This window comes from Alligator mississippiensis, chromosome 1 (genome assembly GCF_030867095.1).
Source record: "Alligator mississippiensis isolate rAllMis1 chromosome 1, rAllMis1, whole genome shotgun sequence".
Classification (NCBI taxonomy): Eukaryota; Metazoa; Chordata; order Crocodylia; family Alligatoridae; genus Alligator; species Alligator mississippiensis.
The window spans coordinates 15,896,702-15,914,433 of record NC_081824.1 but is presented as its reverse complement, the minus strand read 5'-3'; the positions used below and the strand labels follow the sequence as shown (position 1 = coordinate 15,914,433).

General features: G+C 45.5%; 2 protein-coding genes across 2 annotated transcripts in view; one reads left to right on the top strand and one right to left on the bottom strand.

Moving 5' to 3' along the window:
* Positions 1-17,732, top strand: part of FKBP1B (FKBP prolyl isomerase 1B) — a 137,598-nt gene that overhangs the window by 20,384 nt on the left and 99,482 nt on the right. The window lies entirely within an intron of this gene.
* Positions 734-17,732, bottom strand: part of LOC102566623 (WD repeat and coiled-coil-containing protein) — a 28,977-nt gene continuing 11,978 nt past the window's right edge. The window contains exons 2-3 of the mRNA XM_006269668.3: positions 16,569-16,689; positions 734-900 (exon numbers count right to left, since the gene is read on the bottom strand). Of these exons, the coding sequence (XP_006269730.2) occupies positions 734-900; positions 16,569-16,689 (288 nt within the window). The remainder of the gene's footprint in view (positions 901-16,568; positions 16,690-17,732) is intronic.

The window sequence follows — 17,732 nt, the reverse complement described above, 5'->3', positions numbered from 1 at the left end:
AGGTGTCTAGACTTGTGGAGAAGCAGACGCAGATTTGTTGCTCATGGCAGCATTCTGCTCCCACCCCCCACTGGTCCTGCACCGGCCCCCTGCAGCAGCCAGGGGGAGCTCCCTTGATTCGGGAAGATAAGAATCTCCCAGCCCATTCTCCTTGATGGCAGGCAGCTCCTGGGGGTGGGGAACAATCTCCTGCCCCCTGCTGCCCAGCTGACCGGGAGCACGTTTGCTCCCAGTCAGCCATCTACATGTGCCATACTGTGCAGTAATTACTCCCAAGTAAATATGCTAGTTGTATTTACAGGTAGCAAATTTACTCATGATTAGAGCAAATCAGTGCACAGTAAGCATCTGCATATGTAGATGGTGACGCTTACTGTGCAATAATTTGCTCTTATCTTGAGTAAAGCATCTCATGTAGATGCAACCACTGTTAACTTACATCATGAACACAGCTAAAATATGAGCTATACCTACTGTTCAGATCCAGTGAGAGCCATTAAGAGTGACAGATGAAACGAACAATAATCTACATATGATCCTGCAGAAGGAACCAGAGGGCCCCAAACAGGACTGTAGTATCTAGTTACTGTGTAATCATGCCATACACTTTTTACCATTACAATGCACTGAGAGCACTATAGACAACTTTCTAGTCATGCAGTTTCTGATACTGCAGAACATCTTTTTCTAATTGCCTCATAAGAGAATGTCATTTGCATTCCTCATTCAGAAATTATGTCACACTGCTTGGTGCTTGCATAGAAATGCTGTTTTCACGGGAGACACTTCCACAGACTTCTGAACTGTCAGTTCCATCCCTTATGATTATCTCTTGTGTTGCTCTGAATGTTAATGGAACAAAACCTTCACTATCTGCAGTGAGAACAATCCAAGAAGAACCTGGAAAGAAATTAAGCATTGAAGAAAATAAATGCATTAAGGTATTACATAAAATGTGCACACATTTAAAAACATATTATCCAACACTCCAGCATAGCCATTTTTCTTTTCGAGCTGACCAAAATCCAGATGCGGCAGTCCATCATAGATGCAGCTTCCCCAGTGGTACCACCATGGAAGTTGTGAAAGGGTTCAGGAATTTCTAAATTTTATTATCTAACTCCAGTTAGTAATGATGAATAACAAATCCAGTATTTAGTGGTGTGGATGAACCATAAACATCCTCACCCTCCTCAATGCGTAGGGTAACATACGATCCCTTCTTGGTCATCTCAGTGTCCGCTTTTCAGTTGTCTGAATGGCATTTTTGGCACTTACATGCAGATGGAAAATCTATTCCTAGTCATGTAGACAACTGTGGACAGGCACAGACTGGGCATGCACAGTTGTCTATGCGCTGGCTGTGTATGTAGTGGGGACACTTCTGTGTGCTCTTGTGGATACATGGTAGCTTTAGATGCCTGAAAATGTAGTCAAATAAAACCCATTACTTAAAGAATGAAGGAGACCTGGGTTTTAGGCCCCTCTTACCCAAAGGTGGTTTGAATCTGGGTATCACTGACCTCCCAGCACATGACTCAAAGCACCATGCTACAGAACAGCCATTATCCATTTCTGGTGCTGCTTTCAAAGCTGGGAAAAATGGGCAGAGGAGGCACAAGCATCTGTCCCACTGGGAACAAGGACCCAGGCTAGAACCCACCCGCCCTGAGTCATGCTGGCTTGCTCTCTTCCTCCTGGCCTTACATATCTCCCATGTACCTCTCTCAGCTGCCCTGGAGGCTAGCCTGAAAAATCACACCAGAGAAGCAAATGGGCAATGCCTAATCTGTAGTAGAGTAGTTAGAGTTGTGTGCTTGGAAATCTGAGACACTCAGTTTTGAACTACCTTCTGAGCACAGGCAGCCTAGAGCCCAGGTGCCCCAGCTTCCTAGGAAAGTGTCCCAGCCCCTCAGTTTTTGTGGCCAAAACAGGACAGGTCTCTTTCTCTCTATCTGTTGCCCGTGTGCTTGCCCAGTCTACATATGCAAAGCTACATGGCCAGGAATAAAGTTCCTACCTACATATAATGTTCCTGCTTGCACTGGTTATACTTGTCCTTGGGCTGAATAAAAATTTCCTCCTCCAGGGCTGTAAATCCAATACTTCTGAGCATCTCTAAATTCACATACCAAACAGAAAGAAATTACTTTTTGAAGGTGATGTCCAAAAGAAAACACATGTGTTCTGTTGTTGTCCTCTGATTTGTGGTACATAAGAAATCCTGAAGAGCCTTTATGGAAGTTGAGCAGCACCCCATTTAAAATACTAATCTATCGACTACAGTGCTTAACTCCTTGCACAGGGGCTAGGAAGCAGCCAGCCAGGGAGAGCCTAAGCCTGCCCCTATCTGCTTATCTCCCACACTTACAAAAACATTTTTCTCTTAATTTGCAAGCTTTCAGGCACATGAGCCCTTCCTCAGGCATAGGAGAATGCAAAGACTGTAAAATTTCTCCCAAGTAGAAATGAAAATTCATATTTCACAGAAGAGCGGTATAAGATCTCCTGGCTGGAAAAGTTGGTCTAATAAAAGATATTGCCTCTAGTACACAAACTACTTGTATTCTTAGACCAACATGGCTAAAACCTGTATCCCCAAAACATGGAAGATATTGTAATTAGCCATTTTGAAACAAAAACTTCATAATTTGACAAGAAGGAAGTAAAATTCAACGCCTTGAGACCTGGAAGCTGACACCCTTGCTCCATCCTTTTGTTTCCAGACAAATTTGCATATTTGCAAACCATAGAAATTCCTTACCCAGGAGAAACTTCCATCACCAATCCTCCTGTGAAATATTAAACATCATAACTAGCACGGGCGACTGGTGCCTCTCGAGTCTGGCGGGGCACCAGCTTGCCAATGGGGGGTGGGGAGGAATGTCGCCCAGCAGCCTATCACCACCTGGGAGGGGAGGGGAGGGGGGGGACTCCCAGTGGCCAATCGCTGAGCCCGGAATTGCCAGCAGCAAAACTGAAAGTGCGATTCCACCAGCACTTCTGGTTTTGTGCCTGGCACTTCCAGGGGGTGCACAGCCAATCTCGGGGTGCACGCGCACTCGCGTGCACCCCCTATGCATTACCAATAATAATTAGAAAGAAGCATAATTCAACATCCTGCTTGCCATCAGACACCATTGACGTAAATGGACTGCTCCAACTTTTATCCAAGCCTATGCTGAATTAACTTTTCTACTAGCCAGGAGATCTTACACCACTGTCTTGTGAAATATGAATTTTCATAGATGCCTGGGTAGAAAGGGACCTCAACAGATCATTGAGTGTGACCCCCTTCTTAGGCAGGAAAGAGTGCTGGGGTCAGATGACCCCAGCCAGATGCCCATCCAGCCTTCTCTTAAAGACCCCCAAGGTAGGGGAGAGCACCACCTCCCTTGGAAATCCATTCCAAATTTTGGCCACCCTTACCATGAAGTTTTTCCTGATGTCTAGCCTAAATCTGCTCTCTGTCAGTTAGTGACTATTGTTCCTTCTTACCCCAAGAGGTGCCCTGGTGAACAGAGCATCTTCGATCCCTTGCTGCTTCCCCCTAATGAATTTGTAGGCTGCCACAAGATCACCTCTCAGCCTTCTCTTGCGGAGGCTGAAGAGGTCCAGTTCCCTCAGTCTTTCCTTGTAGGGCTCGTCGTGTAAGCCCCTAACCATACGAGTGGCCCTCCTCTGGATCCTCTTGAGTCTATCAACATCCTTCTTGAAGTACGGCACCCAAAACTGGACATAGTTCTCCAGTTGCGGTCTGACCAATGCCGCATACAGGGGAAGTATCACCTCCTTGGTTCTATTTGTCATGTATTTGCTGATGCATGATAAAGTGCGGTTGGCTTTGCTGATTGTTTTGTCACACTGATGACTCATGTTCATCTTGGAGTCCACTATGACTCCAAGATCCCTTTCCACTTCCATGCTGCTGAAAGGCTCACTTCCTTGCGAGTAGGTGTGCTGGATATTTTTTGCCCTAGGTGCAGCACTCTGCATTTGTCCTTGTTGTACTGCATCCTACTGTATACTGCCCACTTTTCCAACCTGTCCAGGTCTGCCTGCAATTGTTCCCTACCTTCTGGAGTGTGCATTTCACCCCACAATTTAGTATCGGCTGCAAACTTGGACAGAGTACACTTCACACCCACATCCAAGTCACTGATGAAGATATTGAAGAGTACAGGTCCAAGGACTGAACCCTGTGGGACCCTTCTACCCACATCCAGGTTGATACCGACTCATCTACTACCACTCTCTGAGTGTGACCACTAAGCCAATTTGCCACCCAGCGAACCATGTAAACATCTAAGTCACAGCATCTTAATTTGTTTATGAGAATGGGATGAAATACTGTATTGAAGGCCTTCCTAAAATATAAGAAAATGATATCCACCTCTACTCCTGTGTCTAAGCATTTTGTAACCCTGTTATAAAACAAAACCAGATTGTTTAGGCATGATCTACCTGCTACAAATCTGTGCTGGTTTCCCTGCTGCATTATTTTTCCTGCTGGACTCCAACAAATATGTTCCTTCATAATCTTTTCAAAGACCTTTCCAAGGATGGAGGTGAGACTGACTGGCCTATAATTACTCGGATCTTCCTTCCTCCCCTTCTTGAAAATAGGGACCACATTGGCCCTTTTCCAGTCCTCCGGGACCTGACCCGAGCACTACAAGTGCTCAAACAGCTGTGCCAGTGGTTCTGCTATGACACCAGCCAATTCCTTCAGTATTCCTGGATGCAGCTCATCCAGGTCTGCTGACGTGAACACATCCAGTCCATCCAAGTGACTCTGCACCAAGTCAGCATCAACAGTTAGTGGGCTGATGTCCCTCTGATGCCCATCTAAGAACCTGTTAGGAGACTTATCTTGAGCCCTGTTCAGGATCACTGAGACAAGAAACTCATTGAATAGCTCAGCTTTGTCCCCTCTCTATGTCACTAATTGCTCCTCCTTGTTCAGTAGGGGTCCTATGCTGCCCTGCACTTTCCTTTTACTCCCGACATACCTAAAAAAGACTTTTTGTTGTCTTTAATTTGTGTTGCCAGCCTCAGCTCTGTAGTTGCTTTGGCCTTGCTAACTGTCTCCCTGCAAGTGTGGGCCAAATAGGTATACTCCTCCTTGGTAGCTTCCCCCTGCTTCCACCGCCTTTATGCCTTCTTTTTTGCCCTTAGGCTCCCCTGGATTTCCCTGTTTAGCCAAGGAAGTTTTTTGGCTCCTTTACCCTTTTCCCTCATACTGGGATAGTCTCCCTCTGTGCTCTAAGGATCGGTTCCTTTAGGAACGACCACCCTTCCTGGACTCCCATCTCGCCAGTACTCCTATCCTGCAGTGCGTCATTGACTAGACGCCTAAGCACACTGAAGTTAGCCTCCATAAAGTCAAGCACTTTCACCCTACTATTTATCTTAGCCACCCTATGCTGTATGGTGAATTCATTTGATTCGTGGTCACTGTCCCGAAGGTGATCACGAATCTGCAGCTCCCCTACCAGGTCCTCCCCTGTAGCCAACACCAAGTCCAGTAAGGCATTCCTCCTAGTGGGACCGTATATCTCCTGTGTTAGGTGAAGGTCCTGCATGCAGGTTAAGAAACTACATGAATGGTTGGATTTGGCTGACTGCTCCTTCTAGCAGATGTCAGGGTAGTTTAGGTCCCCCATGACAACCATGTCCCTAGACCATATGGCCTCTGAGGGCTGCCTCAAGAACTCCATGTCTAGCAGACCCCCACCACCAAGTCCCTTTCCCCTCAACCTCCATGTATCCTAACCCACAATGCCTCAATGTTCTCCTCCTCTGATCCCATTTTGATTAGGGTAGATGTATAATGCTCCTTTACATAGAGAGCCACCCCGCCCCCTTTCCTCCCTGCTGTGTCCCTTCTGTACAACCTGTAGCCCTCAATATGTACCTCCCAGTCATGGGTAGGGTCCTACCAGGTTTCTGTTAGCCCCACTAAGTCAAAGTTATTATCTACAAGCAGAAGTGTGAGTTCTTCCTGCCGATTCCCCATGCTCCTAGCATTAGTATAGAGGCACTCGAGCCCTCCAAATGGTGCCTTTGGTGCCCCCCTGTTCTGATGCCCAAAGGCGCCCTTAGTACTTACGTGGGATGTACTGTTGCATGTCTCGCAGTTTGTAGGTTCTAGACTCTCTCCATCTCCTGCCTTCCCATCCCCTGTCAAACTTAGTTTAAAGCCCAACGTAGGAGGTCAGCCAACGTGTAAGAAAGTCATTTCTACCTGGGAGAAATTTTAGTCTTCTCCTATGCCTGAGGAAAGGCGCATGTGCCTGAAAGCTTGCAAATAAAGAGAATTTTTTTTTTTGCAGCTGTCTAGTTGGTCTAATAAAAGATATCGCCCCTTGCACACTGACTACTTGTATTCTTAGACCAACATGGTTAAAAACTGTATCTCTTCACACATCACTTATCTCCTCATACTTCCTGCAGCACCCTACAAAAGATATCATGGCACTCCAGGTTGTCCTGGCAACCTGGTTGAGAATCACTCTCTTAGAAATATCTTGTTTTTTTCCTAATTTGGTGGAATAACTTGTTAGTTCTTTCAGAAATGCACATTGAAATGTACATGACATTTCTCAGTTCCCATTTGAAGAATTTGGTTCTTGAATCCTTTACAAAGACTTATTTTCTCTTCAGTGTTTCACAGGTATTTGAACTAAATAAGTAATAAGAATAGCTATTAAAATATTTTAGTTTGCATAAAAATCACTTCCCATCTCACTCACTTAGATTTATTTTGATAATTTCTGTGATATCCTAAACATTTTGATTCTTCAGTTGTCCACAGAGGCTCTTAGGAAACAATAGGGTAGGCACAATCTGAATTTCAAATACGGAAGAAGAGCAGACTTTAAAAAGAAGGGAAAAACAAATAATTCATGCCTGCTTCATGTATTGCATACAAGCAGAAAGGAATAAAAACCTATTTTCTTTTTCTTTCTTTTTTTTTTTTTTTTGCCTTTTCAGGTCACTGTTAAAATGAAAAAAAAAATTACCGTCTATGTTTTCTATGAGTAAAACTATTTCCCATTGGATTCTCTATTATGGTATCATAGAAAAGTGTAAACATACACATAGAGAGTAAAATTTTCTGTATGTCTTTTGTTTTATTACAGTTTGACATTTCACAAGAAAGAGCACAGACTGCATCAGCACTCTGCAAATCTCAGTAATTGTTGAACAGAAGACCTTTGCTGGGATCATTAGATATATAGGAAGCCTAGCTATGTTCATTTTGTACATTAGGATACCTATGGTAATGTCTCCTTATCTACACAAAAACCTGGTGTGAAAAATTAGGAAAAAGAATGTAGAAAAATTCAAAACCCTGTGCTCTAGTTTTCAGTTAGAACATGGCAAAGTGGGATCTCCTTTCATTATACAGTACTAATAACAAAGGGCTTTTACAAGCTGCTCCACCGTGTCATGTTGTCGTATCATCTATAACGTCATAAGAAGATTGTCATTCCAAACCATGAACCTTTAATCTTTTTCTGTTAATACCTTTTTTTCTAATTCTGGATAGACTTTGGAGTCCCTAAACTATAGGCCTGAAAGCAGAGACACTGGTGCCCAAACCAATGCAATTACATTATTCGCTAAACACATATTGATAAAACATGTTTATTATTATCCTCATGAGTGCTGTTATTCCCACTCACTTAAGCATTTGAAAATCACTATTGTAATTGGTGACATTTGCTTTGCCACAGACCCTAGAAAGTGTCTTCTTAGTGGAGACAGGCTAATGAAGAAAGTAGTGCTAAGAATACTTGTTTAGCTTTGTACAATAATTACAGATGATCTGCAGAAAACTTGAGACCTCCAAATATGTGCTGATAGCCATGCTTCATATGACAGGCTATATTCAGTGCAAGTAATGGTATTACACTGTTGGACTTAAGGTTCACAGTGTCTGGCCAACTGCGTGGCTCATGTAACACCATTGATTTTAGTGGCTCTGCATCAAGTCTGAATTTGGTCCATTATTGTAATGGTGTATGTGTATTAAAAAAATGCAACTCATTAGCGCAAACTAATCAAATTCCTCAAAGTGGCATTAGGGAAGGGAGTGGAGCTGAGTGACATCTTGCTCTTAGCTTTCAAACCTGTGTTTCATGTTTTGTTGCAAACTAGAACATCACTCTTTTGTGGACAGGTCTGATCAATTCCATGCATCCTTTCCCATGAGTAAAGGCTAACTTAAGCTTCTGGATCAAAACTATGCAAAACTTGTAGTTTCATGTGGTCTCAGTATGAAACTTGACAGTTTTGACAGAGTGCACATGCTTTTTAGCTCATCTGCACCCAAAGTCAAAGAAAAACATAGACAGAATTGATTAAAAGGTCATATAAATAAATTGCTCTGCTCTGAACATGGAGAATTTTGCATGGCTCTGGGGGAATTCTTGATTTAACAATTCTTTTTGATATTAACAAACTGATTCCTTTTATGAAAAGTTTAATAGCACATTTGGACAGAAGGAGAAGCATCTGGGAGTCATTCTATGACATGGCATTTGTCTTCTTAAAGCCCAGTGCATCAAAATGAAGAATGTCAGGCTGTTAAGTAATAAATGATGCTACTCCAAAGCTGAAAATAAGTTCTCTAAGACTCCCATTTCATTTTAATATTGAATCTCTGCTTTTTTTATTATTACTAGACAGGTGAACTTGGAGCTTTCAAAATCAAGAATTGGTAGTGCTGGCCACATCCAGAAATTTACCCTGCCCTGACCTAAAGCTACTTTGGTTTGCCACAAACGTATCCCTGAGTACATATATCCCTGCCAAAGAAGGCTTCTCTATGAGGTGAATATTTAAGAATATAAGAACATAAGAAGTGCCATATTGGGTCCATCTAGCCCAGTACCTTGTCTCCAAGAGTGGCAAGTAGTACATGCTTTAGAGGGAGAGTATATGAACAGAGAATGTTTAGTGTAATATATGCTCTGTCACCAAAGCCAGGCATTTTGGTGCCCAGTGCGAGTCCTGTGCAGAGAACCCCCTATGCACTACTACGTTATTACTTCCATTTGATTTTGCTTCCCCTCAATACAAGGGCACTGCTGCTGGTGTACTGTTGGCACTACCCTTGCTACAGTGTTGCCTGTCATACCCTTCTTGTCATCAGCTATCATTGGTTTAAGGATGTCAGAGGGTACATCTCTGACTTCTATTTAATAACTCTCAATGGACTAGTCCTCAATGAATTTGTCTAATGCCTTTTTGAACCTGGTTATGCAATCTGCCTCTACAACCTCTTGTGGCAACTAGTCCCACAAGTTAACTACCCTGTGGGTGCATCTGCACAAGATGCTTTACTGCACAGTTGCATAGTTTACTGCACAGTAAGTGTGTGCATCTGCATGTGCACATGCTTACTGCACAGTAAAAATCACTACTCACGAGTAAATTTGCTACTTGCAAATGCCTCTGGCTCCAGCTCCTGCCCTCCCCTCCCCTCCCCTCCCCTCCCTGCCTGGCCTGGCTGCACTCCCCAGGCCCCCAGGTTCTTTTCCCACAGCATGCAGGGAGGCAGGAGACAGTGCAAAGCTTTACTGAGCAGCCTGTGCCCTTGCAGTTAGGTGGGCATGGGCCCCTCACATGCTGATGAATGTGTCAACGCCAGTGCTGATGTCCTCCTTGGCTGTGGGAGGCAGGAACATGTAGCGCAGCCACAGGCAGCGGTGGAGGTTGTGGGGCAGCCCAGGCTTGCTCCCTGCACCACTGAAGCTCAGGGTCCTATGCCAGGAGCTCATGTGCCTGGGACACCATGGCGATCAGCAGCAGCAGGGTGTAGTGGGTTGGGCACCCCTAGGTCCACGCAAACAGCTCCTTGCACAGCACCCAGGACATGTGCAGCAGAGGCGTGCTTGGGGTGCAGAATGGCAATAGGAGGGGCTGGCCCTGGGGTGCCTCCACAGAGAAGGCCCCAGTGGGGGTATGGGCAGCTCCTCATCCCAGTTGTCCAGGAGCCCTGTGCCCCCTGAGCCCAGGCACCATGGGCTTGGTGGCAGCACAGGAGAGTGGCTGGCCTGCAGGAGGAGAAGGATGAGCTCTGGTGTTGGGGAGGGAGGGGTGGGTCTGTTTGTTGTGAAGGCAATAAAATGTTTTCCTGATAACTGTCTGCCGTGAGTGTGGTGCTGGGGTGGGAGGTCTGTGGGTAATTGTCCAGGTGGGCTACAGGGGGGAGTGCAGGAGGAGGTGATTGGCTATCACCTCTTGCACCTGGTGCCCTGGCCCCACTGGTGGGTGTGGGGGCTTGCTGGGATCAGCAGGGCCAGCACCACAGGCTGCAGCAGCCCGGGTGCTGGGTGTCACTGCTGTGGGCAGTGGCTGGAGCAGCCATGAACAACACGTGCCCCCGGTGGCTGGGGGGGGGCACAGTGGCAGTGGGAGCGTGGTAGTGGGAGTGTGGTGGTGGTAAGCAGGAGCTCCCACAGATGCTGCCAGCGGTGTTAGCAGTGGGGTGGTGAGCAGCGATCACCCACAGGCACCGCCAACGGTGTCGGCAGTGCGTTTTTTTGTAGGGGGTGCACTGCTACGCTCAGGGGGTGCACATGCACCTGGACGCACACCCTATACATCATCCCTGGGAGCAGCCATGGTGTGGAGAGGCAGAGGCTGCAGCAAGAGAGCCATCGTGTGCAGACTGCAGCCTCTGCACGCTGCTCCTGGCTAGAAAAGCAGCTGGCCAGAGAGCAGGGCTGCCCTTTAAAAATGGCTGCCAGCTGCTGGCAGGTGTGGCCAGAGCCTTGAGCTCCCCCTGGTGGTGGCAGAGGCCCATTGCAGGGCCCCAGGAAGTGGCACCGGTTTGCTGCTAGGAGCAGCAAGTCTCTCCCACGTCCTTGCATGTGTAGACACCTACCCAGGGGCGTTTGCTCATGAGTAGTTTACTCACATGTAAACTGATCCCAGATCAAATGCATGTGTAGATATCCCCAGTCAGAACCAGTAAGACCAGCTGGTATGTAGATTTTCCCACATGCCTTTTTCCTCATTGACATTTCCCTCTCCAGGTCTCCCTCTATTAGTAAGCTGTCATCAGAGGCAGATTTAGGCTCAAGCTAAGTAAGCTACACATTATGAGGGGCCTCTAAATATGGAAAAAAAATACAGTAAAACCTCACAAATCTGGTGTGCTCAGCACTGAGCATGAACCAGAAATTTGAAAATGCCATTTTTTTAAAAACTGGCACTGCACCCAGTTGCGGAGCTGGGGAAGGGTATGGGGGGATAGCAGTGGCCTGTCCTGGAGCACCGGCCGCACGCAGACTAGCAGCGCGGGGTGCTTAATGCAGGTTGTAGCAGCCGTATGCAAGCTTCCCCCGCCACTTCCAGGCCAGCGGGAGGGAGCGGCGGGGGAAGTGTCAGATTTTTGAGGATGCCAGATATTTGATATCTGAATTCTTGAGGTAACTTTTTGGTAATACTATGGGGCTTCTTAAGCTTGGCATATTTTAGGGCCCTAGCATGTCATAATCTAGCCCTGGCCATCAACCCTAGCATGTTATATGGTAACTTGCAAAATGAATAACCATTACTTAATCGATTAGAATTGAGACTATCACAGTCTGTTCATTTGTGATTTAAACAAGTTTTGAACTCATACCTCAAAAGGAGGGAGATTATATTAAAGGTCAAAAATAGCTTTGACATGCACATGAACCTTAGAGGGCTGGGTTGCAAGAAAGGTACTTTCCTATCAAAGAACTGGAGCCAGGACCTCCTGTGCACTAACCCCAGCCTTGACAATCTTTGTCAAATTACTCAGCGTGTCTTCCTCTCTTTTCTCTAAGATGAGGATAATACCTCACTGGGCTATAAGGCTTAGTTACCTAGCTGTAAAATGTTTTTGAGGATATAGTACAAGTATTATTTTTATTTTTGAGGTATGGAGGGTTTTTCCAAGAGCCGCCACCCCCCATGGTATTGCCAACTCCTGAAAGCAAAAATTCACCAGACAAACTCCAAAAAGGAACTAACTGTTAACACGGAGATCTAGAGACATAAAAATGTCCTGAGAGACTTCACCAAGCTTTACACACTACAAACTTCTAAAGAAATATTAATATATGCATTTTATTAGTAGAAACCCCCCAAAATCACTAGATCTAGTAACAGAGGGTGCCTATACACGTGCAGTGAGGTTGCTTCAATGCACTGTAATTGCAGTGTGTCAGAGCAGACTCGATTAATCAAGTCTGCTGGAGTGTTGTACTTACCGCGCTCCGGCAGACTCCAGCATCACGTGTATCAGTGTCCCCATGCTGAAAAATCGCAGCAGGGGCACTTTAACTAAAGCTTGTTCAATGAGCCCTGCTGCCATTTTTCAGTACAGGGACACTGATATACGTGATGCTCCAAGCTCCCTTCCCACTCCTGGAGCACGAGTATAAATGCCCAGAAACACTGAATTGGCAATGCTTCCCCCACCTTTTCTTCTTTGACTTTTCTTTTACTTTCTCAAAATGTCTTGTCATAGACTGATAAGATCTGGATATGGCACCTTGAAAGGAGTGTCCCCACGAGTACGAATGCGCGTACCCCACATATTTGTGCTGCTGTTAGTTGTTTCCAGGCATGCCCCTGCACGTGCACTCTGGTGTGCAGCAAATTGCCCCAGGTCGGGTTTAGGAGGCTAGGAACCTGGGGGCCTCCTGGGGCTGTAGCAGCAGCAATTTGGGCATGCAGAGCTTGGCTGGTAGCTAGAGGGTGGCTCTGGCCAGTCAGGCTCCGGTTTTGGTCAGTGCACACTGCAACCATGTGTGTCACCCCACTTTTCTTTGGCACTGTTTTTAGATACTGGGATTCCCCAGAATCTAATATTGACTCCATGTGGAGAACCTTTTGACATGCGCTGCATGCATTTTGCAGTGCCCCAAAAGTCTTTGAGGTGCTGCAAAGTGCACATTCCTGCTCATCTGGATGTGCCCATAGTGTCCAACAAACACTTCTTTGAGTCCTAACCAATCAAAAAAAATCTGAGACAACTTTCCTTGCCCAACTAGTGTGCAAGTTGTCTCATCAATTCTCTTTGCAAATCTGGCAATGTGGGAAGCTTTTTTTTGTTCAGGGTGCCAAATTTGCATTTTGATTCTCTCTTAAAACAATCTGTGAAAGCATAGTACTAGATTGCATTGTATGAGCTCATCTCCCTCTAATGAGAACATCCTTCCAAGAAAGTTTTAAGGAACAATTTTACCTGAATATCTTGTTCCCGTAAGAACATTAAGAGTATATCATGCTTACCCTGGATTTTCTCTGCTACATTCAGTAAATAAAACCAATCTTATAAAGAATAGTTTTGTTTGTTGTATGAGTTGGGGGGTAGAAATGGGTTTCTCTGCTGAGAGGGGAAACTTCCCCAAGAAAGCACAACTAGAAGAATATAGTAGATGCCATAAATGCATATTACATTTATTTAGTATATATTGTATGCTACTTTATAGCTGTAGTGCATGCACTTCTCCCTTTGTCCACTATAATGTTGTTTTGACACCTCCTTGATAATGGTATCAAGATACTGTTACAGAGGCAAAAGGCAGAAATGCATGCACTACAGTAGTTAGAAAGCTACTAAACATGCACTAGATCAGTGGTTCTCAACTTTTTTAGACACCAGACCTCAGAAAATTCTAGCTCTTACCTTTCACTAATTTCCTGACTATGGAAAAGTAATGGATCAATTATTCTATTACAAAGAACTCAAAAAGACCCCAACATGTTTTTGACACTATGGATTTATATTTGAAATCTCTGGGCGTGAGTGATCAGTGCCACCTTACTTGGGCAGGGGGCATGTGCCTGCCCCAGTGACCAGTCAGTGACAAGGGGGGAGTCCCCCCCACGGCCATTCTTGCTGATCGGGGGGGGGGGGGGTTCCCCACAGCTGATCTCACCAACCGGGGGGGTGAGGTGGGGGGGCACTGCGTCTGGTCTGATCTCACTCACTGGCTTCTGGACCTGGCCATGGTGCTTCTGGAAGTGGCTGCAGCGCTCCCACTTCCCAGCCGGTGCTCACAGGGGGGCACCGGCACTCCTGCTGGCCCCCACTGCCCATGGTCTAAGCGGGGAGTGCGGCCTGTCAGGGGGTGCACCAGTGCTCTCAGGGGGTGCATGTGCACCACCGTGCACCCCCCACATGTTGCCACTGTCTCTGGGAAATCTCTTGGAGCTAGACTGTTCTCAGTGGTGACAGATGACAGAACAAGGTGCAATGGTCTCAAGTTGCAGCAAGGGAGGTTTAGGTTGAATATTAGGAAAAACTCTCTCACTAAGAGGGCGGTGAAGCACTGGAACGGGTTACCTAGAGAGGTGGTGGAATCGCCATCCTTGGATGTTCATAGATTCATAGATTCATAGATGTTAGGGTCGGAAGGGACCTCAATAGATCATTGAGTCCGACCCCCTGCATAGGCAGGAAACAGTGCTGGTATAGATGACCCCAGCTAGATGCCTATCTAATCTCCTCTTGAAGACCCCCAGGGTAGGGGAGAGCACCACCTCCCTTGGGAGCCCGTTCCAGACCTTGGCCACTCAAACTATGAAGAAGTTCTTTCTAATGTCCAGTCTAAATCTGCTCTCTGCTAGCTTGTGGCCATTATTTCTTGTAACCCCCGGGGGCGCCTTGGTGAATAAAACCTCACCAATTCCCTTCTGTGCCCCCGTGATGAACTTATAGGCAGCCACAAGGTCGCCTCTCAACCTTCTCTTGCGGAGGCTGAAGAGGTCCAGGCGCCCCAGTCTCTCCTCATAGGGCTTGGCCTGCAAGCCCTTAACCATACGAGTGGCCCTTCTCTGGACCCTCTCCAGGTTATCCACATCCCTCTTGAAGTGTGGCGCCCAAAATTGAACGTGGTACTCCAACTGCGGTCTGACCAGTGCCTGATAGAGGGGAAGTATCACCTCCTTGGATCTGTTCGTCATGCATCTGCTGATGCATGATAAAGTGCCATTAGCTTTTCTGATGGCTTCACCAGGCTGGACATAAGGAAGAATTTCTTTACTGTCCGAGCCCCCAAGGTCTGGAACAGCCTGCCGCCGGAGGTTGAACACCTTGAACACCTTCAAGATGAAACTGGATGCTTATCTTGCTGGGATCCTATGACCCCAGCTGACGTCCTGCCCTTTGGGCGGGGGGCTGGACTCGATGATCTTCCGAGGCCCCTTCCAGCCCTAATGTCTATGAAATCTATGAAATCTATGAAACCACACTGACAACTCATGCTCATCTTGGAGTCCACTAGGACTCCAGGATCCCTTTCCGCTTCCATTCCACCAAGCAAGTCATTTCCTAGGCAGTAGGTGTGCTGGACAGTTTTCCTTCCTAGGTGCAGCACTTTGCATTTCTCCTTGTTGAATTGCATTCTGTTTTTAAGGCCCAACTTGACAAAGCCCTGGAAGGAATGATGTAACTGGGGATGGTCCTGCTTTGAGCAGGGGGTTGGACTAAATCAGTGTTTCTCAACCTTTTTTTGTGCCAGGACCCATTTGTAAACATCAATGGCCGAGTCCCACCTCAGTGCCCTTCACTCCCAACCTACTATCGCCGTTCCCCAGGTCCCAGCCCCCACAGTGTGTGGGTCAGGGGGTGGGTGTGTGTGGGGCATGGGAGGCCCCAAGCAGCCACTTGCCACCTGGAACTCTGCCAGCCTGCAAGGGAAAAGCCACGGTTTCTCACCTTTTTCTTCTTTAAAGGAAAATCCATTTTTAATGTTTGTTCACAGCCCTTTCATATATTCTTGTGACCCATGGGCTGAGAAAAAATGGAGTAAATGATCTCCTGAGGTCCCTTCCAATCCTAATCTTCTGTGATTCTATGATTATATCATGGATCACATGGAGGCATTTGCATACCTAACAGTGCTAATATTGCATGGTACCCTATGCCACCCTTAAAAGGATCTCATGGTATCCCAGGGTGCAATGGCACCGTGGTTGAGAATCACTGCACTAGATAGTTCAATGACCAATGTGGGGATAGGATTTTCTTGGCTTCTCATCCTCTTTACAAATAAATCATTGCAGAGAGGTACAAAGAGGAATTTGGCTAACTAGGACATCAAGTCCTTGTGTTTATTTTGCACTGAATTAATCCCCAGAATTTCCAGAATAAAAGTTTTATATCTTACAAATGATTCTACCCCCTTCATATCATCGAGTATGTGGCATGTGAGTAAAGGAGGGTGGAGCAAGATGCTCAAAGGCGTTAAAAGTAGGTATCCCTCTTCCCAAAGAGCTTGTCCTGGTTATTTCCTCTGCCTCCCTCTGCAGAGGCATCTAACAGATTGCTTCAGTTCTGGGACAGCTGTGTAATCACACTTAGCATTTAAGTGTTTTCAAGAGACATTCTGCCATGTTTTAGGCAAGGAAAACAAGAGCTTATCAGAAAAGAAGCTTTGAAATCCTTGTAGCAATTTCACATTTACAATAGTATAATGCTTTTCACAGCTTGTAGATACTGCCTCGCACTTGCATCCTACATATTGAAAATTTGGGGTGTAACCTAGATACCAGTAATAAAAGGAACATACCATGTTTCATTTCAACAACGGGCAGATCGAAAAGCCTCTGGAGCAAATTCAGGTGGATCTTGCTGTCACAAAGGAGAACAGATTTTGTTTCTTCAGCAACAGCTCCATTAGAGAAATATTTCTTCAGACAAATGCATATGAAAGAAAAGATTTTGTTAGAATTCTAGGCACCTTTTTTCCTTAGTTATTACAATACTTTTTAAAGAAAATGTTCCCTCCAGCTTCTTAATCATTTTGATTTTTCTTTTCTGTACCTGCTGAAATTGTCTTTCTATATAGTACCTCTATTAAAATTCAGTTCTAGACACAGTCTCTCCACCCACAACTACAGAGGGACTAATTCCTTTCTGCTCCTTGGGGCCCCTTCATATCCAGCTCAGAAACAAACTTTGCATCTGTAATGCCTGGGACTTGTCTATATTTGTCTATGCATGTGTGTACCGGTATTACCAACCCAAGCTATTGTCCCCTTTTGAATAGAACGTCAGTCCACTGAATATGATCATATGAGTATGATCATATATCACCTCTTTCAGAAATGAAAGGGTATAAAAGCCTAGCACTATGATGGTCCCCTTAGTTCCAGTTGTACAGGTGGATGTTTCAGAGGCAGAGAACCTTTGGCTCATGTATAGTCCATCTGTACAAATCTGGTTGCTGAGATGCATTGTAAAGTTGTGCTGATTAGGTAACTAAGAAATCCCATAGCTTCCTCAGGGGGTTGCACTGGTGGTTGCAAAAGCTCCAGGGGCACAGCATATGGAACAGCTGATGACCGAAAAGTTTATGCAGCTGTGTAATTGATACAGATGGTTATAGAAAATTTGCTGCCTGCTGGAGATCAATTTCAGCATTAGCACTTTTCAAGTGACTCTGCTATTATTAAATATTTGACTTGGAGTCTTCTTTTCTTTAAATATCCGGCTTCATTTTTCTCTACTGAAATTCATTTTGGTTTTTCCTGCCCGTATTTTCTTGCATTCCATAGATAAACTTCTATATTTTTCCTCTAGCATCATTTGTGTTTGCAACACCTCACAAATTAACATTATCTGCTAATGTAAGTGATATACTGTTCACTTCCTCCCTAGACCTTTTCCTTTTGCATATTTACTATGAAACCAAGGGTAGCACTATAACATTTTGGGACTGAAAGACAGGAGT